The 18714-nt window shown below is 43.5% G+C and overlaps 2 protein-coding genes across 4 annotated transcripts; one reads left to right on the top strand and one right to left on the bottom strand.

Moving 5' to 3' along the window:
- The first annotated feature begins 663 nt into the window (after positions 1-663).
- On the top strand, positions 664-9095 carry LOC131669718 (integrator complex subunit 1). Of its 3 annotated transcripts, none has more exons than XM_058944809.1 (17): positions 664-814; positions 1137-1344; positions 1407-1882; positions 1948-3240; positions 3312-3640; positions 3715-4392; positions 4462-4780; positions 4858-5328; positions 5410-5781; positions 5903-5941; positions 6382-7019; positions 7089-7403; positions 7467-7929; positions 8129-8253; positions 8323-8510; positions 8580-8852; positions 8925-9095. In XM_058944809.1, exons 2-17 carry the CDS (start codon positions 1179-1181, stop codon positions 9038-9040), a joined length of 6261 nt encoding a protein of 2086 aa, XP_058800792.1. In that variant the 5' UTR covers positions 664-814; positions 1137-1178; the 3' UTR covers positions 9041-9095. The 3 variants fall into 3 exon arrangements, with proteins under 3 accessions (XP_058800792.1, XP_058800791.1, XP_058800793.1); XM_058944808.1 differs by having other exon boundaries at positions 7467-7971; XM_058944810.1 differs by lacking the exon at positions 5903-5941 and having other exon boundaries at positions 8925-9094.
- On the bottom strand, positions 9056-11072 carry LOC131669719 (nuclear RNA export factor 1-like). Its single transcript, XM_058944811.1, has 2 exons — positions 10914-11072; positions 9056-10836 (listed from the first exon to the last, which is right to left on the bottom strand). Exon 2 carries the CDS (start codon positions 10831-10833, stop codon positions 9202-9204), a length of 1632 nt encoding a protein of 543 aa, XP_058800794.1. The 5' UTR covers positions 10834-10836; positions 10914-11072; the 3' UTR covers positions 9056-9201.
- Between the last annotated feature and the right edge of the window lie 7642 nt (positions 11073-18714).

The raw sequence follows: 18714 nt of genomic DNA, 5'->3' as shown, positions 1-18714 counted from the left end.
AGGACAGCCAACACTATTTCAGCTGTGCAATAACCTTCACCTCTTGCGCGCTTCCTCTGCGCAGATATCGGCATACCTCCAGTCCCCCGCCCTTGGTTCCCTCTCTCTCAGGCGATCAAGAAGTTTTCTGATTGGATTTGCGTGTATGCAAATTTTGTTACGAATGCCTGTATAAATTGAGTTCGGTTTAACAACATTAATTTTTTATTTGATCAGTTGGCGATCAATATGATTCTTATGCTCTAATCCTGAAAAATTATAGATTTTTTCAAATGATGAAATATCGTAATAAATCATAAAACATTTCAATTAAAATAGTAGCTCATAAATGTAAAGTAGAAAAACATATTTTTCAACATAAAAAACTATTCGTTTTATTTTTATTGCGGATAGAAAAAACGTAACCAATTACTGACATTCCTAAATTAGGCTCAACACTCGTGTTTTTCTGATCATTTCTAAGGGATTATTCGCTTTAAATTATAAATTCAAAACAAATACTATTTTCTCTCCCCCCTTTAAGTTCCATATTTTAAGGGATATTCCGGATAGAAAAGTTGTCTGCAATTCTGGTGACGTTTCAGCATAAATGTATCTGGATTCGGGAAGGTGGCAAAGATACGTCAATCCGTTGCGCGCTGCGCACGAGTACGAATAGAAGGAGAGTTTCGCGGTGAAAGTGCCTGCGATTGATGAGATAATTACACGCAAGGTCAAATTTTTGACTGTTGATATAAAGGATAACCCAATTAGCAATGCATTCGTGCCGTTATTCGCTGCAAAAAGGCTAGATTCGTAGAAGAAACCTGTCACAGTAAGTGTGTTAAGGTTATGAATGAAGTAGAGGCGGTCGTCAAAATAAAGGTTCGTTCGCTCGTTATCACTAGGAACTATCTTTCTCTTTCTTGCGTATTGAGCGAACGAATGCTCATAGTGTGATTTATATGAGATTGAACAAACCTACAGTATAAATGTTGACATCATTCGAAAATTTATATTTTGAGTGTTGACAAGTGATGATTAATTAATTTTCTGGTTTTAAATTTTCTTTATTTCGTATTAAACGTGTATTAAGCAGCAAAATTAATTGCACTGTAATATCTAAGATATTGAAAATAATTTAAATTTCTTTTCAGATCAGTATTCTGTAAACAAAGTTAAAATATAACAAATTCTAAATGGAACGAGGCAAGACAGGACCCGGTAGAGGCTCCAAAAATAAAATAGCTCCTCTTCCGTCTGATTTTATAGCCCTTGGATCAAAAGGTAATAGAGGAGATGCAACTGATGCTAAAAGACCTGGGGTTGGAGTTGCAAAAACAACTACTACTACGTCTACCACAAGTAATTATTTTAATGAAAATAAAAATGTTAGAATATTTGTAACAATTATTAAAATGCTTTAGGCAATGATCGGAAGAAAGAGGGTCCACCTATACAATCAATGATACCTTCAAAAAAGCCAAAGCTAGCAGCACATACAATACCTTCTCAGAGACCTCCTATAAGTTATACAGAAGCCTGGGAGGTGATGGCAATAGATTGCGAGCCTGCAGATTTAGTTCCGATGGTTTTAGAAGCTAATGACAATGATGAAGGAGAAAAACTTATTGGTCTAATTTGTGGAGCTATAAAAAATTTGAGAAATACGAAGTACAAACCAGATAACGTAATTTGCATGGGACTGTTGTATTTGGTGAAAGTTCGACCATCAATTTTTGATCATCAGTGTATCTTGCATGGTTTAGCATCACTTTTAAAGAAAGATTTATCACATCAGTCATACAAAAACAAAAATACTTCAATGTTACCTGTCTTGGTAGCAAATCTATTGATGAGAGGTTTTCAAGACAAGAGAGAATGGCCAATCGATTTTGTAAAGGTATGTAAGAAATTTAAAAATACACAAATTTGTTATCACTTGATATCTAATTAGTTATTATTTAGAGTTATATCGACGATGCTTTGGGAGAACGAACATGGGTCGACAACGAGGAATGTAAAGGTTTCGTCGACAATATCTTGACGGGTTTCAACACGAGAATCCCACCAAAAAGTGTCCTCCAGTCAGATTTAGCAGTTATGACTCCCAGAGATTGTAGCAGTCCGTCGACACTTTTGGAAGATGAAGATTCATCAGCTTCATTGATTCAGATTAGTGGAGACAAAGAAAAAACCGATATATCGGTGATTCCACGATACATTCACTGTAGTGAACAGGTGGAAACCATCGTATTAGACGTCGTGAAAGAGCAGTTGAATCGACGTCAACCTGACTCCATAAATCGTAATTTTTTGAAACTATTGTCATCTGCCTGTGGTTTCGTCGAGATAAGAAATATCACTGTACCAAAACTGGAAATGTGGCTTCACAATCCAAAACTAATGCGTTCTGCTCAAGAACTTCTCAGCTACGTATGCTACAACTGCACAGGACACACGATGAGGGACGTCGAGGTGATTAGTCACCTGGTAAAAATGAGATTAAAAACGAAATCAGTGATAAATCTCTACTTGAATGGCGTTAAAGAATTGATCGGACTTCATCCAGAAAATCTTGCAACAATTCTGAAGCACACGATCTATAACGAACTCTCGAACGCAAGAAATCCTAACAATATGCCTATGATAGCAGTCATGTTTCAAACTTCATCGGAATCCTCAGCCAAACTTCTTGGCGAAATTTTCCAAGATCTTCTTATTAATCGCGAGGACTATCTGCGTCCTTTGCGTGCACTTCTACGAGAAATTGTGCGAGTTTGTCGTTACGACATCAATTTGTCAGTTCTAGCTAGAACACTGATGAGTCCTCGAGTGGATATTATCCAACAGCTGCCAGCGTTCGAGTTCAAAGAACGCATGTTCAGTAATACCATCGATCTTCTGTGCTTGTGCATGTTTTTGGCAATCAGTCCACAAGTAAAAGAAGCTGCTGCCCTCAATCAACGAGGTGATAAAAAGGACGTTGGTCTACTGCATCAGTTTCAAAATCTCGTTGCCAACATTCAGCTTGAGGCGATTGCCTGGCTGCAGAGTCCTGCGCCACAAATGTACAACGTCGGCAAAATGGAAATGCTCCACGCAATGCACAAGATCATGTTGCTCGAACCACCAGAACAGTATTGCAAACCGGACAATTTCCCGCCGGATTCTGACAGAGCTTTTTACATGCGAACGATATCTGAAGTGCCTTTGCTGGAGAGTACACTGATCAAACTTCTTATCGTAGGATACTCCAAAGTAAATATTTTAAAATTGATTTGATTAAATTTTGAATTCTCAATACGAATATTGCCTTCATTTGTTTCTAGGAAAATGGAATTACTCATCCAGAAGTACTCGAACTGGCTGATCAGCTTGTCAGGAGAGCAGCATTGTGCTCGACCGACATATTCCATTTGCTGCACATCGATAACACCGAGGTCATGGATTTGATATTCAATTTGTGCACTTATCAGCCTCCGGCATCGATAAATATTCCGTTAGGTTATCAGCCTCCTACACTAGCTATTTCGAATCTCTACTGGAAAGGTTGGGTGATGTTGTTGATGCTGGCAGCTCACAATCCGTCAACCATTGGTGCGGTCGGTTGGGAACATTATCCAATTTTGAGAGTGTTGATGGAGATGTGTATTACAAAGTGAGTGATTACTTTTAACAATACAGTTTTAATTTGTTGATTTATGAAATGACTAAATCGTAATTTTTTACTAGTCATTTCTCGTATCCACCACCGTCTATGGCTCTGCCGGAAGTAATCGAAGAAGAACGCACAAAGGAATTCCAAGTCGAAGCAACGGAGAAAGACCGTATCCTAGAGTACGAGACATATCTCGCGGCAGCTTCAACACGCGTACAGATTTCTGAGCAAAATAGTCTTTTGCTGTCACAACTCATAACTATGGATCCAATGGGCATAGCTCGACGTCCACCACAATTGATCCTCGATCAAATTCAATCTTTAAATACTACCCATAGACTCGGTCATCTATTATGTCGCTCGCGTAAACCTGATTTCCTTCTCGACATAATTCAACGTCAACAGTCAAGTTCTTCGCAAAGCATGCCTTGGTTGGCCGGTCTCGTGCAGAACAGTGAAGGTTCGCTTAGCCAATTGCCAGTTCAATGTCTTTGCGAGTTTCTGCTGTCTTCAACGGTTGGCCAGGCGGACAAGCAATCAAGACAGCAACAATTGCTAACTCATTTGCAGCTTTTATTGACGGATCCTCTTCAAGACTCGCTGCAGGCTTGCGAAGTTTTAGAGTACTTCCTCAGGAGGCTCAGTAGTCAGTCTAGCGCAAGTAGAATGCAAGCGATCGCTGGGTTGAAACTCGTATTAAATACTATCCCTATGGACGATGAAGTCATGGAAGTTGATGGTGAAACTGAGAGGTATGTTATTTTTTCTTTTATATATTTTACCATGTAGATTCGTTATTAATCGCATAATTTCTCTTCTAGTGAAGCATGGCTGTTACGAAAACTTCCATCGATTCCTCACTTTCCAGCAGTACGAACACTCGTTTCGAAAGCTCTGCGTGGGGCATGCCAAGTCGAGAATAATCCTGAGCTAGTACAAGCTTACATATCTTACCTCGCAGCTCACACTCCAGACGATGATATATCTGAGTTGATATTCCTGGTGAACGAGATTTCTCAGTTAGTCGTCGAGAGAAACACGATTGTTGCAGCTATTTTACCACAGCCTGATTTGGATACGCCTCAGAGTCGACAGACGCTACATGCTTTCCTTTCAATTTATTGTAACTATTTAGATAAGGTAATTGTCAAACTTCTGTCATGATAATTTTTCAGTATGAAGTGTATAATATTTTATCGTAAATTATATTTTTTAAGGCTCGTGCACCACGACAAGACGGCGAACGGGTGACCTGGTCAGAGAATCAAGATTTGATTTTGGTCGAGTGGGCAACTGGAGAAGGATGCACGATGCATATTCTTGTAGTACATGCAATGATAATTCTGCTAACTTATGACCAAGCAAGCAATGATCTGCTTTTTAAGCAATTACTCGAGACTTGGTTTCCAACGGATTGCGAACCGCCCAAAGCATTCCTCGTAGACACGAGCGAAGAAGCATTGTTGATTCCTGACTGGTTGAAACTGAGAATCATCAGAAGTAATATTCCAAGATTGGTCGATGCAGCACTTAGAGACTTGGATCCGTACCAACTAGTATTATTTATCCAGAGCTTCGGTGTGCCCGTGAACGCGATGACTAAGTTGCTGCATCTTCTTGACGCCGCCGTACAGATTGATCCGGTGGCGGTAACTAACCATGTACTGGATAAGACTTACATGGCGCAGGTACGAATTCAAATTTTAGATTTAAAATTTGAATTAGATAAAAATATTTTTAAGCTTTTCTTAAATATTTTATATTAATAGCTCGTCAGGATTTTGCACAATCGAGGAGCAGCTGGAGGATTGGTTTTCTTAGAACACATTCAACTTCAAGCGCAACAGTTGCCTGACGAGAGTCCACCAAAGATCAGCACAAGATTGGAGCAATTGCCTTCAAGCTTGGCACTGAGCAAACTTTGTCGAGCTACAGAAAGACCGTGTACTCCAAAAACTGAAGTACCTACTCTCATTAATCAACTATTCATTGAGAAAATTCCAATAGCTCAGAAGACCGAAGCTTACAGAAAATTACACAAAATTCTTGCCAAAGATTTACAGAGATCTGGAATGGAAAACGAACGAGGCACCATTGTTATTGTCATCAAACACATACTCAGCGTACTTAGTTCGATTCAGGTATTTTGTTTTTAACAAAAAAAGGAGTAAGCATAGACGCTACATTATTTTGTTTTCTTTATTCTTGATATTATTTTTTTTTGTTGGTTTTTGCTTTTTGTATGAAACTCTGCTTTTGTAGGCGAATGATCAGACTCAGCAAGATAATGGTTTAGACAAGGTGAGCATTGTAGTGGCTTAACAATTTGATTTTTATAAGCATTAACAGCTCATTGCTTCGTCTAGTTAAGAATACACGATTTAACCTCTTTCGCTCGGTTATGTTCACATTAATGCTTACATTCTGAAAGTGCACGTTATTTTATATGTATTTTAACAGTGATTAGTTTCCACCAATTATTTTTTTAGTAAAGAAAGAGTGATTTATAAAATTGTTTGATGAATTATAGACGAGTATTAGCTGCATGTATTGATGTAGTAAAACCACTCTCTTCCTCAAAGCTGCCGTTATTGAATAGAATTCAATCTTAAAATTCAATTATTAGTACGTAATGAGAATATATAATTAAAACATATATCAATCATCATCAATATCATTCATAAATCATACTCGAAGTTTGCATACAAGTGTAAATTTGTTACAACCTTGTAAAATTATAGGTGAAAGAATTCTTATCTTCGTTGGTGCACATGCCTCAATATTCCTGCACACTGATGCGGGTAATCCTGTTACCACTGAAGAAATCAACAACAAACCCGATCACACTCGATCTTGCGCGTAGCATGTGCCTAAATTTAATCTCGCTCATCGGTGAAGTAAACGCACCGATTCTGGCAGTCCTCCGCGACTTCGCCAGCTTACGCATACCCAAACGTAACGATGATCAACCGCAACTCGATCGCGAACCAGCTGCGATCCTGGAAAGCGCCGAACCTCAGCGAATAGAGAACGTCGGTAGGAAATTGTTGGATATTTGTATGAAACAGCACAAGAATGATTCGCTAGTCGAAGGCATGGCGAAGCTATTAGTAGCAGACAGCGAACAAGGAGCGATTAAACCAAGAACGGGTTTATTGATCGATTGGTTGGCGTTAGTCGAGCCAGAGTTGATCGGCACTTGTCCCAGTTTGCAAATGAGACTGCTGTTTGGCAAAACTAACGTATACGTGAGGATTGACGAGAGCGTTGTTAGCTCGCACTCATGTAGACCGTACTTATTGACATTATTAACGCATGGGGCTAGTTGGGCAACTCTCTACAAATGCGTAGGACATTTATTGGATCAGTGTCACGACAAGTAAGTACATTTTAGCTGCAAATAAATTATTTTAATTTTTCACCTCAAATTCAATTTCGATTCGCGCAGCTACGACCCCACTGCAGTTTTAGATTTCCTCTGGGCATTGACATGTAACCCAAAGCTGTGGCAAGGTAGAGAAAAATACTCGACAAAGAACGATATACCAGAAAATATTTTACTCTTGACGAGTGATCAGTTGCTTGTTCTCGTAATGTATTTGATTGAGGAGGCGGTGATTTTGTGTGAACGACAGAATCGCCAAGCCGCTGTCACGCAGATGGAGACAAGATTAGATTTGCTCCTTTGTTGTATTTCGTCGGAAGATGAGCTTACAATGAGCGTTGTCAAGTATTTGGCGGAACAGATGTCGGGTCGTAATGAGTGAGTATAGAAGATACAAAATAAATATACAAATTTGATGCTGATTACTGTAATAAATTTCAGCATTCACTCGGACATGGCCCATCAATTCCTTCTGCACTTGTACATGAAAGTGCCCAAGATAATTTACTATCTAAGCGCGTCGCAGTCAAAGAAAATGGTGAACAAAGCTCACATATCAGACTGGACAAGATCAGTGCTAGACTGTATGAGCCACACGCTTTTAACTTCTTTAGCTACACTACCCAGACAGAAATCTTATAGCGCCAAATCTCGCGAACTGGAGTTATGTGCGCGGAAAATGGCAGCAGTTCATCCACTTTTAGTTCTTCGTCAGCTGCCTCTTCTTGCATCCTCGTTGACAGGCTTGTGTGATACAGAATTCAGTCAGTTCAGATCGAACCACCATCTCAACCTTTACACGCAAGTAATGGGTTTGTTAGAGTTGTTACAACCACACCTGTTCAACGAGGAACATAAACGAGGTCTGGAAGACACATTGGAAAATTTCTTCCAGTGCTTTCAGGTAAACTTGGAGTGGAAAGCTTGCAACAGGTTAAACCGGAACGTATGTGTTTTGTTTATTAATTATTTATTTCACGAGCAGTTTGGGCGAGTGTGACTTTTGTCGATGAAAAGTTACAACACCTTATGCTTTACTGCACTGCTTATATATATTCTGTGATTTTAACGCGTCTATAGTAATATATTATTTGTGTTTTCAGAATTTTAGCAATATTGACGATCTTACGTCTCTCCTGAACAGATTTGCATTGTTGTTGCAAGCTTATGTAGTTCACGACGAACAGCATGCTTTAAGATATCTACAGAGACATGCTCACATCTTACAGTATGTAATACAATAATGCAAATACCTTTAATTTATAGAAAGAATATTAATACATAGTTATTATTTCAGTGACTTGCAAGGGCATTACCTTGGACTTGAAAGTTTACGATCTCTAGTCGCAGGAATCCCTATTCCAAGAGAAGGTGAGAACCCTGACAGTGTTATAGTGTCTGTCAATTTCCACCAAAGTATATCAACACCTATGTTATCGGATTGGTCAAGTTTACTCACGACACTTACCAAAATTCAAGGCGACGGTACTTGCAATTTTGATTACTGTTCATTATTTATGGAAAATGTTATTATTAATATGCATTTTCTAACAGACGTTTACAGTGCACTACAAGAAATTGAGCATCTATCTTCGCGAAAACCGTCGGTCTTAGAACCCATTGTGGATAACATTGCCGATTTACTAGTATCACCACAAGGAAACATAAGAATATTGGCACATTCACTAATAGCAAGGGCACTGAAACAAAAACCGTACCCAAATTTCGGTGTTCTCTCGGCATTCCAAAGATGCCTTGATAGTTCTCGGGCTGACATACTCATGTCTGCGTTGGATAAATTGCCCGACTATGTACTATGTATGCAAGGTATGTATGTTTTTTGTTCTTTAAAAAGACAACAAATGATTTATAATTAATTGCGATTATTTTCTTTATCAGAGTATGCGCTGCCTCTAATGCAGAAAGTTTTTGAACTAGGAGTTAACTCAAATGTAAATACGATACCTTATATAAACAAAAGTGTAACCCTGCTGAACACGCAAAAAGGCTGTTAATTTTTAAGATTGTCATGTTTTATAAGAGAAATCGGTTATATGGAGAATAAATTTATAATTATTATTTTGTATATCAATTATTTTACTCATAACTATATAAAAGATATAAATGCACTTAGAACTATACATATTTACAAATGTATAATTGTTAAAAAATTTCTTTACCAACGAAAAGCTTCAAGTGGTATTTTGTTATTTGTGTAGTTGGTCATAAAATTTCTAATTGCACGATGTAAATCATAATTCGCTTCTTTTAAACATTTATCTGAATATTCAGGGTTCATTGTAGTTAGTTCTTGCAAACACTTTTGTAATTGAAATTTTTCGCCATTGCTAAATGACAGTGGCTTGTACACAGGAACGACATTTCCACTATTGATATATAGATTTCTAAAATCTGTGAAACTTGTAGGACAATTATCTATGTGATATTGATCATTAACAATGCAATATTCATTGTCTTGCTTGGCTATAACAATTAATGTTCTATGAAACCACAGTGGTGAAGCTTTGGTTTTCCTGTAAATAAATGGTCCTTGAACAGATAGTGAAAAGTGATTGCTAGTATGATGAAGTACATCAATGTCTAATAAGCTTAATTTATGTAATGTTGGTGGCTCCTGTCTTAGTATAGAAATGATCTTTTCTGGGCCATACAGAAGGAATTCAGTGCATTTGGCATAGTCAACAAATTTTAGTAAATTCCTGTTAGTAGCAAAAGATTTGATAAGCTCCTTGTGACTATTGTCAGTTATTTGACCAACTGTCATAGAAAATATTGCTGTGGCATCGTATAACCCGTTCAATACGATTCTATCATCTTGATCATAGCAGGTAAAGAAATGTTGAACAAACTGTTTGATGAGAGATATTTTATTTCTGTCACCTATGAAATGTTTATGGAAAGATGGCATGTATCTTTGTTCCATTCCAATACTTTGGCCATCAAGAATTTGCACACTAGGAAAGATTGATTTAACAGCTGTAACATAATCTTTGACTGATTCATACTCGTCACATAATGGATTACCATCAAGCCAAAGTTCTATAATCTTGTACTCAGCAAATGGCCTTAGCAAGTTGATGTCACGCAATTTATTGTCCCGAACATCAAGTTTAGTGAGATGATAGCTGAAGATTTTTTCACTGAAGAGTAAGGTATCCAGATTGTTATTTCTCAAAATCAAATCTTTGACTGGAAGCTTATCTCTGGTATTATTACCACAGGCCACTGATTTTGAAAATCGTAAAATAGCATCAAACATTATTGGAATGTGAATTGGGCAGTAAATTGACGTAAACAGCGGATCGTTTGAAAAATTTTCTAGATTAAAAGTTTTACAGAAGTTCTTAATAGCTATATCTTTGATGAAACGTGATTTTATAGCTTCACTTATGATTGCTTGTGGATTCAGTTGCATATCATTGAAGGAAAGAAAAGAAAGCACAATGTCATAGTAAATAGTTTTTCCATTCTTCAATTTGAATTGAAGCTTTTGCAAGGCTAGTTTTTGAATAGTTTGTGAACGACAAAATGATAAAAATGTTGCTTTGGTTTCACTTTCTTGTGTGTACTTGACTGGAATGAAAAATACTGGAGAGCATATTTCTATGAATCTATCTAGCACCATCTCCTTTTGCTCTTTTCTCACATCAAACAAAATAAATTTATGCCAAACATTTATTTGATTTGCTGCTTCCACTTCCTCATCACTTGCAAATGCTGGATAAGTATGGGAAATTCTCACAGGATTAATGTATTTAATCTTCTCTGAAGGATATTCAGTTGCCATCTTCTATTATTATAATTGTATACTTTTATTATTTTGACGTATAATTAGTTATTGTAATAGGTTATGTTACTTGAAACAACCTTAGTGTTGAGATATTTTGAAATACAATTGATTAAATGCTCAATATTAAGATAAGCGATGATACCGATAGATTTACTGCTGTATTTTCAATAATTCAATGTTGTATATGACGCAAAACAGAAATGAAATGCAGCCTGTAAACAATGCAACTATGCAAGTCGCCAGTTCGATAGCGATAATGCGTTTGTCACTTGCCAGCTATATATACATAGCGTTTGCTTGAAACTTTCTACGTTACCAACAGAAGAAATGATGAAGTCGAATGAACTCCGTAGATATCGAAGAACGTAGAAATGTTATATTACGAGAAAGGTCTAATTATTTTTGCTATTTTCATCGATCAATATTATGGAAAATCGATGTCCAAATTCATTTGCAAATACATTAGCGCTCGCAGTCGCAAGCCCTTACACGTGCGTGCTCACATACAGCTGCGAATATCGTACACCTTTGCGCGCGATAACAAAGTAGGACGCAATATTTTTCCGTCAGAACGGCACGGTGCGAACGTTGAAAAGCGTTAGCGGCGCGCCTACGTGTCGAGCAACGGAGCCGTGGCAGCTTCTTCGGCAGTGTCCGCACGCGTGGATAATTCGATAAAGTCCGAGCGACGCGCAATCAGATTAGCCGATGTGCTCTGGCTTGCACTTCCGCGCTAATTACAAGCAGAGCGCGTCTCTCATAAATTATTGAAGAGGCTATCTGCCTCTCGGCCGGCTGTCTCGCGCGATACACGCCAGAATTCGAGCGGCGGGGCCTATCCGGAATCATGCGTCGCGCTCTCCTTTCGCCTGTGAAATTTATTCGGCCTGCTGCCGTCCGAGGCTGACGCTCGCGGAGAGAATGTATAAACAATTTGCGATGCCGAGCGCTTGGCGAGCTGGAAGTGACGAGCGGAAACGCGTGTGCGTCTGTGCTTGGCCCTCTCTTCTCGCGCGCGTCGTCAGGCTGATGTCTCTGCGCACTGATTGATTAATCAAGCTGCTCTCGGATCGTCGCGCCGACCTGCGATTCAGTGCCAGCAGTCGTTTTGCTGTTCACATACATCGAAGCTTCAAGGTATAACGTTCGGATTGATTACAATTGGGGCATTTCAAGAACGTGCATTTGTGATTACCGCTGCTTTATGAAAATGTTCTTTAGTTAACAAGCACATGCTGCCAGAGCCAACGTTCGAGGCTCCAATAACTACGACGAGATCACTTCATGGCAGCGTACTCAATCAAAATCCTTCCAAGAGAAAAAGAAGACACATCGAGGCCGATAAAAAGTCCGTAAACACACCCACCCTTCTCGAGTGAAAAAAGGCGATTTCTGACAAAGGCGTATCTGTATACGCATTTACTTGTTTTCATAAATCACTAATCGTCCTAAGTCCCCGAGCGACACTGACAAAAGAGAGGCAGGAAAAAAAAAGGACGACACACGCGAAAGGTAGAAAAAGAGGCCGTCTTTGTTGTCGGCGCGACGAGGAGAGTGGCTCGTAAAAGCGCGCGACGCTCTCTGCGCTTAGCGCGAGAGGAGACGTCTTCTTCACAGAAGGGACTTTTCTCCGCGCTCGGGAGCACCTTTTCGGATATTTATGGGCTAAGAGAGAGAGAGAGAGAGAGAGAGAGACAGTGCTCTCGAAGGAGGTCCCGATCGAGCGTAAAACGCCTGGCGTTACTGAGACCGACGAGGTGGAACACCTTGAGTCAGGGGGTTGTTTCGAGTGCCACCAGGATTATCGAATCGTCGGTCGTTTGATTTCATTCAAGACAGTAAACGTCTCAGATGGAAATACGGTTGTCGATCGAGATCGCTATTTGCGACAATAATCCATCAACGCGATTAACAATTTCCGAGGCGCGCGAGACACGTCCGTCGGCAGCCGCGCGAGATACGATCGCGATAAAAATTAGCAGTTGGCATCAATTTCACTCGACGTGTCTTAATCGCGATGCGCGCACTCGATCGTCGTGTAAGTGTATCAAAGCCGATAAGGTTGCGCCGCATTCCGCCGGTGGAAAGTAATTACGCGAAATAAAGCGGATGATCGGCGCGGCGCTGATCTCATCGCAACGAATGCGCATTGGCAACGAGTCGCGATTACGCGTGTCTGATCGTTATCAGAAATCAATTTTCGCCCGATTATTCTTGGCTTATCATTGCCCGATATTAAAGATGAACGATAGGCCAGATTAGATTGTGCAACGTCGAAATCAAATTTGTCGCCTCGGAACGGCCGATCGCAACTGCTCTTTTTCGTAGATTCGTAGATATGATCTCCGGATTCGACTGGCGAATCAGTTTTTGGTAAGCAGACATCTCGCAGCATGCGATCGTAAAAAAAAGGAATGAGAGAGGGAGAGAAATGCCCGTAGACGCGGTGTAAAAAAGAAGCCGTCTCCGCCGAGAGGAACACATGTCTCCAGTTACCGCCCGTATAAAGAGTGCCGCGTGCGCGCGCGCGCGCGCGCGCGCGGGCGAGAAACGAGGATGAGTTAAAAGTCGGCACGTCGGCGCCTCGTAAGTCATTTAAAAGGCCCTTTTCTAGACAAGCTCAATTGCACGCCCGAGCACGAGCGAGAGTAGCTTCCTCGTACGACGTGAGTGGTCCTCCCCGCGGCGCGCGCTTTTCGCTCAATTCTGATGATTTACGAGGCCGCGCGCGTGTCGTTGACCGTCGTGCCGATGTGTCGCTGCGGCGCGATGATTCACGAGCGGATCTCGTTCGGGCCCGCGAGGACGCCTTCGGCCAGAACGATCGAACTCGCGGCGCTCGCTCGCGAATGAGTTCGGCAAAAGGGCAGCGAGGAGATAAAGCGATCTCGCTTATTCGCCCCCTCGAAACCGAACGAAAAAGAAGGAAGCTAGCGTGCCCCGAGCACTCGGAGCGACGAGTGGCCGCTGATGGCCGCTACATTTTAATGAAGTTCCCGGTACACACAGTCGCAGCCACCCACCGTCGGAGGAGTCGCGATTTCTGCTAAGCGATATCCCTCTTCTCTCTCGCGCGCGCGCGCGAGAGAGAGAGAGAGCGAGAGCACAAAGCACTGCCTTCATCTTCTGCTGCTGCAACCCTCGCGCGATCTGCCGCGATAACCCGCTCGGAATGCCGCTGCGTTGCCCTCGTGTACGGCACACCTGTGCGCTCGCTATCGGTAGTCAACACCTACTTGACTCTGCTGCTCGGCTGCGACGCGTCTTTGTGCGCGACCCGATGGGTTCTCGCGGAGGCGGCGATGCGCGCACTGCATCGCCACGGTGGCTCGGTGTTTGCGCGCTCGAGGGTCGCGGGCGGACCGATCGATGCACGCCCGGGTCTCGATTTCACGCTATCGATGATCACGCTTGGATCACCGAGTCTTCTGGACGCGCGGGCCATCGAAAGCATCGGCCGGTTGGCAAACGTTCGTTCGATTGCAGGCGCGCAGCATCGCCGCTAGATGGACCAACGTGTCACGCTCGCTCGTTAAGCGTTTCACTGCCACTGGTGTACTGCGAACGAGGCGAAGAAAAAGAACAAGCTCGTTCGCCTTCGCTGCCCAGGCCGGTGCTTATTCGATGTGAAGCGATGTGCACGCTGACATTCCTGAAGTGCTTCGATGCCTCTCTGTTTTGCGATTACATCGATACTGCAGCTTCCGACAAGATACGTTCTGGAAAAAAGAATCTTGAAAAGTCGGCGATAGCTTGGGAAAAATACAGTGTCGCGCTTTTACGCGTTGGACCGCTGTACTGAGCGGTACGTTCCCTCGTGTCGTTCGAAAACTCCAAGTTTCGCCGCAAAACCGATTCCATTTCACGTAAATAGCTCGACGAGAACCGCGTGCTTTTTGCTCATTCGTTCCAATTAGCTCGCGCCCGCGAGAATTTCGAAAGGCCGTGATCCTCCGCGAACCGAATCGCGCGGCGAAGAGCTCGTCGCAACAACGGCGTAAACCGCGGCTCGCGTTGAAAACCCACAGCCTCGCGCTCGTCGCAAGCTCGTGCCCGTCGCAATGAGAGCTTCAGGAGCACCTCGGTTCCCCGCTTCCTCGCTCACGGGCGGCGTGCGCGACCTGCTAACATCCGCGCTATGAAAAATTCAGAATCGCCGTGATCGAGGAAGAAAAAAAGAATCACGCGCCTGCGTGCACAGCACGAGTTAGGCCATCTATCAGCGTTATCTGCGAAAAAATTCTCTCTTTCTCTCTCTCTCTCTCTCTCTCTCTCAGTAGCTACAGCAGCGTCAATCCCGGAGGAGGCCGAGAGAGAGAGAGAGAGAGAGAAAGATAAGGGTAGAAGGGGTTCGAGAGAAAAGCGTTGCCTTGGTTACCGCGAAGGGTGCGCCACTACCAGCACAGCCAGCGGCGCGTATAGATCGCTATCCCCTCGCGAGCGCCAGAGAAAGCAAGATGGCTTTATTACCTCCCTCGAGCCGCCCGCGAGGAAATGACTTTTCCCAAGAACGGAGGACGGATTTATCGCTCTACTAATGCCGATGGTGCCGCGTGCCACTGTGGAAAAAAAAGAGGCGATGGACCTCGAAGACTAAGCCAGCTGGTGCGAGAATTAACGTCGCGCTTTTCGCTGCTATTCCCGCTGATCGCGTATCTGCGAACACCGTCGAACTCCTCTCTCGCTTCGACAGCGACTCGAGAGAGTGAGAGAGAGAGAGAGAGAGAGAGATCCATTTTCAGTGGCGCGAGCTCGCAAATCACTCGCGCGCGCATAAGCGCTTATCGGGGAGCAGAGTGGCAAAACTATGTACACATCGAAGAAGCTACTCCAGCTGCCTCGCCGTCTTTCGGCTAAGCGGCGTAGCGCCGCCATCTCCAGCCTCGCCGGAAATTACCTCGGGCTTCCATCTCCGGCTCTGCCGCGGCGTTATTATTAAAGTTTGCTCGCGCGCCGAGGGTCTCCGGACAAAGACCCGCAACTAATTTCCCCGAACGGAGCTCAGGCTCGCGCGCACCCTTTTCCGCGGCGCCGATCGTCGGCAGCTCGCGCCGCATCGACTCGGATTGCCGGGCGCTACGCGGCCCACCCGGGATTCATATGTACGCGCTTCGCCTTCGGGCCGCGTCGCGAGTTTAACGAAGCCTTGGGCATTCGCTCGCGACGATCCAATCGGGCGCTTCGGCTTATTTCAGAGAACCGCAATCGTCGGCGAAAGACACGCTCCCCGCGGAGTACAAGAAGCTTCTTGTACTCCGACGATCCTCGCAGGGCGCGCGAGCGTGCGCTTTGCCCTCCAGTCTCCGAACCTCAATGTTATCGAGTTTAGTTGGCGCGCAACACTACCTCGCCGCTACCGCGTCGTTTCGAGGAGTGCGCTTCGCGCGGCGCACTCGCCATTTCTCCCCGCTGTCGCTCGCGAGTTTTTCAGTTTTACAACGATAACCGCACCGTTGCCACTTTTGGCTTCTTGTCGAACTGCTTCTTCCAATGATGCGATGCACTTGTAAAATACAGACGCAGTCGCTGGACATATGGACCAACGGGCCATGGTCGCGCGTCATTTTCAACAATTATCTTGTCTCGGAATGATAAACGCTTATGAATTGATAATTCAAAATTGTCCATTGAGATCGTAAACGTTGAGCATCGATGCGATGTTCGCAGGTATCAGTGTTTTTGGTAAATTTGCCTCGGCGTGAATTTCCTCAACGTTTATTTAAATCTCAACGATATTCTTCGAGTATTTAACTTTCTCGATCCCTCGGTACCGTCGCCGATGCATTTTATGAACTGCCATCGCGACGCAAAAAGCCGGTTGCTGCTGGAAAAATCGATCAGTAAAGTGGAAGTAAAATTGTGCAAGTCGCACTTGGTATTTCTAACTTCGCACAAATAGAATTCCAATAGCGTGTGCAGTATTTTGTGACGTTGCATCGCCATCACGACGGCATGGCACTTGCGTTATTGTGCTATTAAAGGCACGGTTCAGGAAGACGCCGCGGGAAACGCGTCACTCGGAACGATCGCACACGCGGCGGGTACGTCGTCCGGCGAAAAATTTCAGATGTCGGTCTCGCAATGCCAATCGAGACATCGTCGGACGTAGACGAAATCTCGCGCGAGACAGCGTTGCATTGCACATCGGCAATACGCGGCGGTACGTGCCGACGAAGGGAGTGCGCGTACGTCCGAACAATGTACCGTCGGCCGCGCGTAAGCACGAAAATCAAAAGGGGGGAAGAAGGTAGATCGATGTCGCCCGAGCTTGTAAAATCCGTTCTTTAAAGAGAGAGAAAGAGAGAGAGGAGGAAGGGGTCGGCGTCGAAAATTTAAAACGACATTACGTTGGCGCGTGTCGCGCGAACGGATGATGGATGCGTCGAAATTTAAAAAGGGGCGAGACGCCTCCCTCTCTCTCTCGTATTTTTTTTTTTTTTTTTCTTCTCGCGATGGAAAACTTGTCCGTGTGAGAACGGGGACCGATTGCTTTTGAAGATTGCCGACGGCGCCGGACGACGATGACGGAGAGGAGAACAAAACGCTGGCGAGACCCCGACGGACGAGAGCGCGAGCGCTGCGTTTGTCCCGGGAACCGCGGCGCCGAGATTCGCGGCGTGCGAATTCTTAATCCAATCACGGAGCGCGTAGGTGGGCAGCACTCGAGACGACAATGGGGAAAGAGAGAAGAAGCCGTTGAAGCGCCACTCGATATATGCAGACGCACGCGCGAGCGCCGATTCTCATGGGTATCGAGTGCTTTTTTGCCATTATACTGCAGGCGGCTGCACTGTCACACTCGCTCGATTGGCCCATTCAAATGCTAAAGAAGGGGCGTACGCGCGACAGCGCGAAGAGCGCACGTACGTACGCCAAGTCTCGGCTGTTCTCCAAGCACGCCTCCTGTCACTACTGTCTTTTCAGCCTTGTACGCGCGTGTGTCTCGCTTTCATGACGAGACAGAGAGATCGAGAGAAACAAAAAGTCGATTTATATGGCGAGGGTTCTAATGTTTCTATTCTTTCTGCTGCTTTAGATTAGTATAATTGATTGAAAGTGTTGACGGCTTTGGAATTTAGTAATTACTTCGTTAAACCACGTTAGCATTTCGTCTAATTGTCCGTTTGATCGTCGATGGCTGATTTTCTTTGCCCTCGATGAGTTTCGACGCTTATTTCAACGCGTCAGAATGCAACAGCAAGAATCAACGAGCAGAACAGCAGGACAAAACAAAACAGAAAAAAAAAAAAAAAAAGAAGGCGAGCCAGCAATTGTGGGCGTCGCGGCGATTCGACTCTCGTTAAAACGAGCATCGAGCAGTGGCGCGTGTGCCGTAAGCATTTAGATCGTACAAAAGCTAACATAATGCCGATGTCAGCCAGCGTGAAATATAATGTCGAAGCGTTTCACACGTCCCAACACCCTTCTCTCTCTCTCTCTCCCTTTCTTATCCTATTTTTTTTTTGTTCAAAACTTTAAAGTACCGTGAAAGGGGTTGCTGGATATATGTACCAGCGTGTTCGGTTACTTATTTATTAACCCATCAAATGAAAACTCTTACGCAGCGTCGTCCATGTAATTGTTTTCGGTAATAGGCCGAATGACTGTGCATGAGAAACTTTTTTATTTCAGAGTTTGCTATTTTGGTTTTAAACGATTGTTTTTTTTTTGTGAGACTGCACTGACGAAGCAATGGAGTAAGTATCACGATCAAAAACAGAATTCAGTCATGAGTTTAGTGTGTTGGGCCAAAATTACGACGATTAAGTTCGAATGAGAAAAAGTAAAATCCGCGATGAAGCTGTAGATACGACAGCGGGGACCGAAAAGAGCCGACAATGGGGCGACGGACTTAATAAAAATGATTGTGCGCGCGCG

This window comes from Phymastichus coffea, unplaced genomic scaffold (assembly GCF_024137745.1).
Source record: "Phymastichus coffea isolate CEN01 unplaced genomic scaffold, Cenicafe_Pcof_1.1 PCOF00096, whole genome shotgun sequence".
NCBI lineage: Eukaryota > Metazoa > Arthropoda > Insecta > Hymenoptera > Eulophidae > Phymastichus > Phymastichus coffea.
The sequence above is the reverse complement of the archived record's forward strand: the minus strand, read 5'-3'. Positions and strand labels throughout refer to the sequence as shown.

Coding starts and splice junctions, on each gene's coding strand:
- LOC131669719 (XM_058944811.1), bottom strand. CDS start 10,833: ATGGCAACTGAATATCCTTCAGAGAAGATTAAATACATTAATCCTGTG.
- LOC131669718 (XM_058944808.1), top strand. CDS start 1,179: ATGGAACGAGGCAAGACAGGACCCGGTAGAGGCTCCAAAAATAAAATA. Junction 1,345..1,406: donor TACTACTACGTCTACCACAA/GTAATTATTTTA, acceptor AAAATGCTTTAG/GCAATGATCGGAAGAAAGAG. Junction 4,781..4,857: donor ATTGTAACTATTTAGATAAG/GTAATTGTCAAA, acceptor ATATTTTTTAAG/GCTCGTGCACCACGACAAGA.